This window comes from Seriola aureovittata, chromosome 16 (assembly GCF_021018895.1).
Source record: "Seriola aureovittata isolate HTS-2021-v1 ecotype China chromosome 16, ASM2101889v1, whole genome shotgun sequence".
NCBI lineage: Eukaryota > Metazoa > Chordata > Actinopteri > Carangiformes > Carangidae > Seriola > Seriola aureovittata.
In genome coordinates, this window is record NC_079379.1 from 19,850,107 (window position 1) to 19,860,921 (window position 10,815).

Below are 10,815 nucleotides of genomic sequence, written 5' to 3' on the forward strand. Positions count from 1 at the left end.
GAAGTGAGAAAATGTGTTTGGTTTTTTTTGGTATTTTGGGTTAGCTGGCCCTTTAAAAAAAAAAAAAAAAGTATGGAATGAGGTGAAGGGCCAGACAAAGAATGAAACTGTGTGTGTGTGTGTGTGTGTGTGTGCAGTTCTGTGTGCAGCAGCTTGATGTAATGAGCATCTGGACTGAAAGGCAATCCTTTCACTTAACGTGTGTGTATGTGTGTGTCAGTAGGAGGTCAACACCATCCAGTGGGTAGCAGCTGTCACTTTTCCTCTGCAGCCTCCCAGATTGCATCAAGTTGAACCTGTGGCCACACCAGACACCGCAGACGCTCTGATGGGTGGGTCCCAGACTAGGTGTTCATTGATCAGTCTGGAAGGTCAGAGTCGGGTGGAGTGGGGGCGGGTGACCCAGGAAGAGGTAGAGAAGGAGGGTGGGTGGGGGGGTCGACACATGTCATCTCCTTTCTGCACCTACCTTTCTGACCATCACTTCTCTCTCCAGCTCCATTCATCTTTTTGCTCCTTACTTCCTCCATCTGTGATATATAAATCACCTTTTTACACATATTGACTAATTACCTGTGATGTGATTATTAATATTCCTCTCAGAAAAGGTTTTAATTGGTATATTAATGAGGTGACAGCGAACACAGCAAGCCTCTGCGCATTTCATTCTTCTCCCTGCTGCCAAACTCTAATCTGCATGACACATTGAGAGCTAAGATTGCACATCTGCATGTTCATCTGAACGTGTTATAGTCCATGTCTAAATCTGATCAATGCACATATGCATATTTAAGACACACACACACACTCCTACTACTACTACTGCATATTTGCTGCACTACTTTTGTTATATCTTGGCAGAATAGGTGTGATCGTTTTTTATTATCTGCAGTATTGTGTATGATAAATTCATATCCTGCACTTTGCTGCTGCTGCTGCTGCTGTCCCGTGGGGATCATTACAGATTCATTTAATCAGATCTAATCGAATTATTAGAAGCAACCACATTGCATCAAAATGGAATGCGCTTAAAACACACACCATGTTATACCAAAGGCTGCTGGGAAAGAAACACAGCGAAAGGTTTTACACAAGTGTTACAATCTTTGACTTTAAAGGGAGAAAGCTTCAAACTCTTAACTTCGCACTGACAAACTGAGCCGCCCCACCTTTTATTCCCCTGAGATATCAGGGGATGAAAAATGTGAGAGGACAATGGATGAAGAAAGCTGAGAGTGGTGACGAAGGTTCAAACCGGACAGTGAGGTCATGGATGATGAAGAGAAGTTTTATCATCACGGTCTGTTAAAGATATAGCTCCATATTTTGGGAAATACATTGAAAATTGACATGAAATGCGATCCAGACGGGCCAGTTTGAGTAACACATCTGTGAAAAACTGCACGATGCTTTATAAATCTGTGAGACAGCATGTTACACTTAATAATTATTTAAAATGATTAGAGCAGTTGTTTTATATTATGTCACGACAATCATGGGGAAAACAGAAAACACAGGGTACATGTTACAAAATAACCCATTCATTGAAATGAATGAGAGAGCTGCATTTTTTCATGTAGAGTTAAAGTTGGTCTGAATCACTTAGAAGTGAACATGGATACCGCTCTCATCATGTCTGTGAGGTAAATATGAAGCTTTAGCTCAAAGACTGGACTGTCTCTCTCGGACTATTTCTTGTCCAGGCGTAGTGACTTTGTGGCATTAATGCTGGTCACTTGGCAACGACATGGTTACAACAGCCAGGAAATAGTCCTGCGTCTGGACTACTTTGCTTTGACCTGCCGCCACCGCGACCGGACCTCGGATAATGCAGAGGAAAATGGATGAATCGATAGAAAAACAACGCAATGCTTTTATAGATACACCACGTTAAACAGTGAGCCTTTATGCTAAGATAAGCTAACAAAAGTTTCCGTTAGCCTCAGTTCATACAGTATTTTTGCTTTAAGTTGTGGCACATCAGCCCGATGCTTTCACATATAAATATGGTGCAGCTCAACACCGTCTTCTTCTCTGTTCTTGGAGCAAATATCACGTAATTGGTAGCTCATGGGTGTTTCACTAATCCTATGAGACTGTTGCTTGCATGTCTGTACTGTAAGAGAAAAAACAGCAGCAGATCACAAGTTACACCTCCTATTTTCATGCAAACAAGGTTCACTAATCCATAGGGGAATTACTGTAAATGAGCTATTTCTCTCTGCGCTTCACTAAATCCCATCCATGTAAGGATCTGCATGGATATAACATTTTCTATATCACAAGTAAATGCTTATTTACATTTAAATATCAATAAAATGGCGCTATTTAATAGGAAAGTGCAAATTGTTGTACATGTAAATGATTAAAACAGTGTGGGGGACTCCTTAAACTCACTTAATCTACTTATTTTATCTAAAAAGACATTTTCTTTGTGCATTTTAAGGAGCCGAGCCTTGCACCCATTCACTTTTGATGATTAATTCAAAGCAGGGCGGAAGATTAAGTATTTTCAAAGTATGTAACAAGGCAGAAGACAGAGAGGAATGAGATGAAAGCACCAGGAGAAAGAGAGAGATCACGAACCATACGAACTGAGAGAGAAAGTGATACAGACGGGGAAACTGAAAGACTGCCGCTTCTGTTTCTCCAGTCTGTTAGTTCTGTGTCTTTGTAGGGTAGCTCCTGGGAAATGGAGGATATAACCCTCTAAAGTCTCCCTGTTTCATGTAGGGTCAAGATCTTTTTGATCAGGGGTGACTGAGGATAAAAGCGCATGGGGGTTGGGAGAAAAGTAGGCAAGAGTTAAACTGCAGAGAGAAAGAATAGAGGATGAGTGACAGAAGATGGGGTTTAAGGGTAAGAGGAGGGTGTGTGTGTGTGTGTGTGTGTGTGTGTGTGTCTGAGTTTGATGGGAAGATGAACTGGACAGACAAGGATTTCACGGTGTCTGCTTCCCCGCCGAGCTGCAGGGGGAACTTCAGAGGAGCAGTTATAGGAAGGATGTTTCCCAATCATCATCCTCCAGAGTGAGTGTGGTAAAGTTTGTGTGGCACAGTTTCATGAGTCAAAAAAAGGCAGCGGCGAGATGGTTTCATATGGCAGGAAAAACAAGTGTCAGCAGTTGTTGGTGTGTGTCTGCGTGTGTGTGCAGCTGTCGAGGAGACACACACACAAACACACACACGCACACATGACATGGCAGACTGAGTGCTGCTTCTATATTAACTCTCTCAGAGGGAGGGCTCTACATCACAAGCTTGATATTGATTACAGAGACTATGATGCATTGAAGACACCAGATACTGCAGCCATATGTCCACATGAAATTACCGTGACACACACACACACACACACACACACACACACACACACACACACACATCAGCAATGCGTATCTCTTCTTGTTGTGGAAGATGCCCCCATTATTATCCCTTATCCTGCAGCATGATGATGACATACAGGTGCTCATGCATATGCGCACACATGTTTGCACTCTCACACTCTCACACACACATACACACCTTGTTATTATGTATGCATAATTATTGCAGAAGCAGAACAGTGTCATCTTATGAAATCAGTGTCATGTAACCCTCTGCTCTCATAAGAGTCCCTCTGCAGCGCTTCAGTGTGTTTTCATGTGTGCTGCGCCTTTAAACGGCAGGCGTGGCTCCTCTACTACGACCCGCCTTTTTATGCATAACAGCCAACCCTGCTTCTCCCGGATCATATAGTGCAGCAGTCTGCAAAGAAAGTGACCACAGCCGAACGCCCATCCAGCCCTTTGAGCGGCGGGACTGCGACCAAACGGACTCATTTGCCTCAGCGACTGTTTACCACCTGAAAGCGACACCGCACGGAGCAGCGGGAAAGCTCACGTTTCAAGCAGGTTTTGTCGCAAAAGGAATCAGTGTGGTCGCTGCTTGTCTTGTTGTTTTGGTTTTTTTTTGTTGTTGTTTTTTTGGACACTCGAAATTGCGCACGGCGGATCTATGAAGACGCGGGCAGGTTTTTCACTCTCAGCACCAGGTAAAACTCTTACTGTTATTATCATTTATTCCACGGGAACTTCACTTTGTCGGGATGTGAATACACAGGCGCGGGAACAGCGGTTTCAGCTGATACGTGAACGCTTTGGAGTTTGGAGGTTTTGGAGCTTTGAAGCGCGTCTGCTGCTTAATTAACCGATCGGCGCTTTTTTAGTCGCAGCTGAATTCTTTGAGCTTGATAAGGAGCTGAACCGAGGAGGAGTCAAATAAACTACTTTACATGCTACTCCTCGGTCTGAACAGGTTCACTGGCAAGCAGGACGGGTACCTGTCTCTCCAATTAATCAATTTCAATCTGATTTAATCACTCTATTTTCTGCTGAGCAGTCAGTTGGACACCCCTCCCCTCCACCACCGATAAACCCCCTCCCCTCTCTCTCTCTCTCTCTCTCAGCCTGTCACAGTATACTACTAAAACGGTGTTATGTAATGAAACACTGTTGCGAAACTTGGAACTTCTCAGCAGCAACACGGAGAAGTTTAACTTTAACTTTTCAGTATTTAAGCATAAGATAGTTTGTATTAATGTCCTTTTCGGTGTCAGTGGTTCTCAATGACCTCACATGGACTCAGCTGGCACACCATGTTCTCCCGCACGTGTTTAATTCATCTGTTAAACCTGTTTTAAGTTTGTAAAACCCCCCCCAGAAAAAATATTGTCAATATTAAACTGTATAATTGTCCAGTTTGATGCATTAGTGGCCACAGAATTAGCACATTCCCCCCGCAGAGGGCAACATGTCCACAGACAGGGGTGTGATTATTTTGATGAGAATAAGGCTCAGCTCTGATACAACTATTGGCTCTATCCCTGTGCAGACCGAGGGAACAGGGAGTGATTCACCCCCCACCACCACCACCACCAGCCTGCAGCCCCCATGCCGGGCATAAGCTCCACCGCGCCTCGTTATGAAAACTGGGACATGGACCACCTCGATCATTACCAACATTATTTCTACGACGACCACGACCCGGATGAGGATTTCTTCAAGTCTACAGCGCCCAGCGAGGACATATGGAAGAAATTCGAGCTGGTACCGACCCCGCCCATGTCCCCCATCCGGGCGGTAGAAGGGTCGGGCAGGGTCGGACTGCTGTACCCGTCTCTGGGGGACAAGCTGGAGTGGGTCTCTCAGTTCTTGGGGCAGGAGGATGAGCAACAGCAGCAGCAGCAGCAGCAGGACCTGCCGTGCAAGCTGACCGCGGCCAACGACTCCTTCGGGAACCTGAGCTCCATTATCATCCAAGACTGCATGTGGAGCGGCTTCTCCGCCGGGCAGCAGCTGGAGAGAGTTGTAGGGGAGCGCTGCGCCTCCTGTCCCGGGACGGGGGCGTCTGCCGCTAAAGTCGCCGCCGGGTCTGCCGTTTCTTCCCCGGGGAGGGCGCAGTGTGCAGCCGCCGACACGCCAGCCGTCGGTGGCTTGGCAACGGACTGTGTGGACCCCGCTGCGGTGCTTACTTTCCCGCTTACCGGTGGATGCAAGAAACAAGTGTCCTCTGGTTCAGAGTCTCACACCGACTCGTCAGGTCAGTAACAGAAGCAACACAGGACTTTTCTATAAGAATTGTGTTTGTAGCTTTTCTTTGACTTCTAGTTTGTCCGTGCTGGTGATTGGTAGATATCTACTTTGTGTTTTTATTCTGGTAGGCTATTATTTATATAATTTTTTTTTAATTTAATTTCTTTTGCAAGGGTGACTGTGGGTTAATAATTCCACGTTTGTTTCCCTCATTCAGTCAACACATAGCTTTGATCAGCCTTTATCTGGCAGTAAGGGGGTTGGCATGGCACATGATGACTGCATTGCGTTACCTTGGTGCATGCAACACATGCTTCAAGCCCAGAGAGTGACACGCCCATTGAAACATCTGCTGCTTGGCGGGGCTCCAGCAGACCAGCTGCTACCTCTCCCTGCTCCTCCAGTCTGAATTATGATAACAATATCCTCTCCTGCACTCCATGGCTCGGGTTTGACATGAATTCAGCAAAGAGTTACACATTATTGGAACTTTATGTAACAAGGAGGGAAAGGAGGGAGGAAAAGAGGAAAATCTACCCCCTCTTTAGTTATTATGTCTGGCCTAAATTTTCCCTGACTTCAGACCACCTTTTTTTTTTTTTTTTTTTTTTTTTTTTTCCTTTCATATTCCCTCCGTGAACCCATATGATTGACTTTGGTATGTAGGCTGCCATGTGATGTTGAGCTTGGACCATGCATAATGGTGTGTGGAATGTCACAAAGGGGACTTGTTGCTGCATTCCTCCACTCAACAGGCTGCAGCGCCAATTGTGTCAGTGGGTGGATTTGGTCCCAGCCAGCCAGCCTGGGCTGTGAATAGAGCGGGATTAGCCATTTAGGACGTCGGCTAGGCCTGCAGAATTCTTTGACATGAGTTTTTAGGGCAGTATTTCGCGCCGTTTCAGGGGGATAATGTGTACTCAAAGAAGAGGAGAATGAGCGATCATAAAGCTCCAATAAAGAGCCAGTATAGGATAGGGCTTCTTGGGGGATTTTTCTTCTGTATGCCTGATAATATGAGATGTCATCTTTTGTCATATAAATGCTGTTGAATATAGGCAGACACCCCCACCCTCTCTACGGTGATATTAATGTAGAGATTACTACTTTGTGAGCTGCCGAATCCACAGAGGTGCAATTACTTAAAAAGTGTTTCAGTTCACAAGAGAATTGAAATTCTCCCCAAGAGTCTAGTCAGTTGGCGGGAATAAAGTCGATGACGCCTTCCCTTTATGTTTAATACACCATTTCCACTCAAGTAAATAGAGCAGTAAATGGTCTTCAGACCGGTGCGCTGTTGAATATTAGTCAGCCTGTTTTAACAAGTTGAAGAATTGCTGATTTTTCACCTGAGTGCTTCTTAACGCAGCCTGTCTCTGCCTCTCTTCCTCACTCCATCCACATGAATGGAGAGGGAGAATTTCCACTCAGGGAGCTGACCTAATGTAGTGACGATTCACAGCATTAGTGAGAGGGTGTATTTTTACTGTGTGTGTGTGTGTGTGAGATCATGCAGGTGTCATAAGGTTGCACGAAGTGCATTTTTACAGAAGCATTTAATTGGCTTAAGGAGTCACAGGGCCAGAGAGGGTGAGGGTTAGCTCTGTCTCTCTCACCTCAGCTGTCACTTACAGTCTGAACCACATGTTTCTCTTTTCTACAGTCAAACATTTTGTGTAATGGATTTCTTTTTGCCCCTTCAGATGATGAAGATGACAAGGATGACGATGAAGAGGAGATTGACGTGGTGACGGTGGAGCACAAGCAGCAGCAGCGTAAGCCTCGTCGACTGGTCAACAGCCGGAAACCTGTGACCATCACAGTGCGGGCCGACCCCCTCGACCCCGGCATGAAGCGTTTCCACATCTCCATCCACCAACAGCAGCACAACTATGCTGCCCCATCCCCGGACACTCTCCCGGCGCCAACCGAACCGCCTCGCAAGAGGGTCCGGCAGGAGGCCTCCACCCAGGCGATCCAACCACACCAGAACTCTCACTACCACCAGCCCCGGCCAGGCCACGCCCCTCTGAACTTAGACAGCAGAAGGTCTCATGTGACCGTGGCTGGAGTCAGGTCAGAGTCGCCGAACCTCAGCGCCTCCTCTCCCACCTCCTCCACATCGCCTTCGTCTCCTCCCTCCTCCTCCTCTTCTTCCTCCTCCCAAAGCTCTCCATCAAAGCCCCACTCCCTCTCCCACTTCTCCAGCCCCCAGTCCTCCGACTGCGAGGACACAGACAAACGCAAGGCGCACAACTTCCTGGAGCGCAAGCGGCGGAACGACCTTCGCTCCCGTTTCCTGTCGCTGCGGGACGAGATCCCGGGCTTAGCGGACTGCCCCAAGACTCCAAAGGTGGCGATCCTGACGCGAGCCACGGAGTACCTGCAGCAGCTGCACACCAGCGAGAGGCAGAAGGCTCAGGAGAGGAAGCAGCTGAAAGCCAGGCAGCTGCAGCTGCTGCAGAGGCTGGCACAGCTCAAACGATCCTGAGCGTCCGAGGGGGGGGGGCGCGTCGGCTGTCACCACACACGTACACTCACAGAACTCAATGGGACTACATGAAGAAGAAAAGACACTAATGTTCACTTTGAGTTGGTCACGTTGGAATAGTGCGGGTGGATTGTTTTTTTTTTTTTTGTTTTTTTTTCTGTTTTTGTGGTTTGCACATTAGCTTCTGAGTGATTGACAAGGCCACAAGCCGGTCGGGACAGCAAGCTAGGGACTGATCTTATGAATCTAACGGGCAGATGAATATGTCCATGGTTACTCAATACAGATATGTCAAACTGTTATGTTTCCCCCTGCTAAAAATGTTCAAAACTGTTGCTTGCTACTGGGAAGGCTGCTGTGAAAGCAGCAGCTTCTAGTTGATGAACTGCTACAACTGTGCTGTTTAACTGCTGCATGGTCTGGTCAGACGTCTCCTTGTGATAGATGTGCTTGCACGGCAATGATGTCTCCTCTTTCTATCGGTCTGAAGAGCCCCCTAGAGTTTCTTTCCCCCTTCAAATTTCTGCTTTTTTCTTTTTCTCTCTAATGCTGGCATACGCTTGGCATACAACTTCTTTTGTGTGTTCTTTTCCATTTTCATTTACTTCTCACTCGCTGTCTGTAGCATCTACCCTCTATCCCTGTTGTTTCCCGTTCTTTTTTCTCTCCCTGTCAGCATTAGAAGTTTCTAGCTTTATGCTTGCTGATAATGGAGATGCACCGGGCTGTAGTTGGACTGTACTGAGCCATGCAACAGTAATGTTACAACTGGATGGACACAACATGTTCTGCACCTCTGAAATAGCTCAGGTTAAGTCTTAACTTCTGTGCCTGCAGGTTTTCACTGATAAACTTGTAGTTTTCTTCTTGCATCAGAGATGTTCCGGCACTTTGGTCACAGTAACAGCCTGTTTTTGTTTTGTTTTTTTGTAGCATTTTATTTGGAGAAAATGAGAAGATTTGTTGCCATGCAGGCATTGTTTTGAGATAGATCATATTTTCAAGCAACAATCTGCAAAAACAGTAAGAAAAGTTTTTTACCAAGCTTTCACGCTCCCTAATATTGTTGTGCAATGGAGACCAGCCAAAATGTGAATGTCGGCTTCAATTAATTAACCAAAAGAAACTCTTATAAAATGGCTCAAATTTAATCTATATGTCATGTCATAAAAAATGCCAACTTCTGCCCACTGAGTTCCAAAAGTACATTTCTTTCATCTTGCTCTCTGATTATATTTGTACTTTTTTTTTTTGCATTTCATGTAATGCCTATAGAAGCCTTTCAATGTATGTAGACTATCCTGTTGGATGTTATGTATATAGTTCCCTTACTGTACAGCCCCTTCCAAACCAAAACCAGAGCTGTCTACTATACTCATCCTAGTTCTTGTTGGGCCTCGCGTGATAAACCGGGGCCAGGCTTGCTGGCTTTTCAAAGATAACTCAAAGCTTCTATTTTTGTTAATAAAATGATTATGAAAAAGAGTCAAAATAAAACACTTACTGAACATTGATCACACTAGCCACTTTGTCACACATTTTCTTTTTTTTTTTGTTTTTGTTTTGTAATGCCTACTTGTTTTCATTACTTTTTCTGTGTCTGGGGTTTCTTTATTTGTACAAGTCAAGAGTTGACAAAAGTTTTATACTATATTTTCCTACCGAGTTGTGTTTCAGTGTGAGCTAATGACTATTCTTTTTGTTATGTAGCCACCAGGGCTTTATTGGTGGTTATGTGCTGAAAATTGGCATGTGTGGTCTGCTTTCTCCCTCTCTTTGGAGTGGAAAGCACCTGAAAGCTCCTGTATTCAATCCAATCACTGTAGCTGTAGCACTCTCTTAAATCTGGCGTGAGGTGTGGGGGTGGAGGGGGGGAGGCTTAAGAGGATCTACCGATTTTAAACTTCTGGCTGTGTGTAGCCTTAATGTTACGGCTCTCTCTGCTTTTTTTTTTTTTTTGCAAGCCCGGCGCTCCCTACTGTCCCATAAGCCATGCAACAGAGAACACTGTAGCCCTGGATCTAGTACTGTAAATGACTTGATCACGAGTAGCATCGCCTGCTTTTACCAGCACTCAGGAAAACCCCCCCCCAAGTAAACTGTAGCTCTTGTGATAGGCTCATAGACTCTGCTTGAGGGGGAAAAACCCGTAATATAATATGCTGTATGTATAATATAACCTCAGAAAGCACCCTCAGAGATGAAAAGAGAGGATTTGATCAGAGGATTCGTGATGGTTAAAGAAATACTTACAAATATCATTAATGTTTCCCCTTTTTACTCTGTCTTAAAAAAAATCTCAAATGAATTCAGCACAAACCACCAGTAGCCCTGATTTTTAGTTTGTTTTTCAATAGGGTGCACCCACAGCAGTGGTTTGCCCCATATTTCTGTTTTGTTTAACTTGTATTGATCACTGGTCTCTGCGGTTGGCACAGTCATGGTAGCAGTGGACATTGCTTGCTTACTTTGGGAGTTCAATTATGGTGATTTGGAGCCTTGTCTCAGCACTTTGTTTTTTCTGTACCTCATAAGCCTCTATGTATGAAGAGTAAGTCATAAAATTAATAAATTTCATGGTTTGACATCATAAACAACCTGTTTTTCTTCTCTGTTGGTCCCTTTCACATGCACAAGGAGAATCCTCAACTAGCCTTGTATTATTTCAGCTGAATAAAGCTACACTCAAATCTATTGTCTCGCTTTAAACTGGATCACACTGTTATTGTATTACACTCATTTGTTTTCCATA

General features: G+C 45.0%; 1 protein-coding gene across 1 annotated transcript; it reads left to right on the forward strand.

The window, feature by feature from the left end:
- Positions 1–3,756: 3,756 nt before the first annotated feature.
- On the forward strand, positions 3,757–10,660 carry myclb (MYCL proto-oncogene, bHLH transcription factor b). The gene is made up of 3 exons (XM_056400042.1): positions 3,757–4,032; positions 4,872–5,579; positions 7,276–10,660. Exons 2-3 carry the CDS (start codon positions 4,931–4,933, stop codon positions 8,061–8,063), a joined length of 1,437 nt encoding a protein of 478 aa, XP_056256017.1. The 5' UTR covers positions 3,757–4,032; positions 4,872–4,930; the 3' UTR covers positions 8,064–10,660.
- The last annotated feature ends 155 nt before the right edge of the window (positions 10,661–10,815 follow it).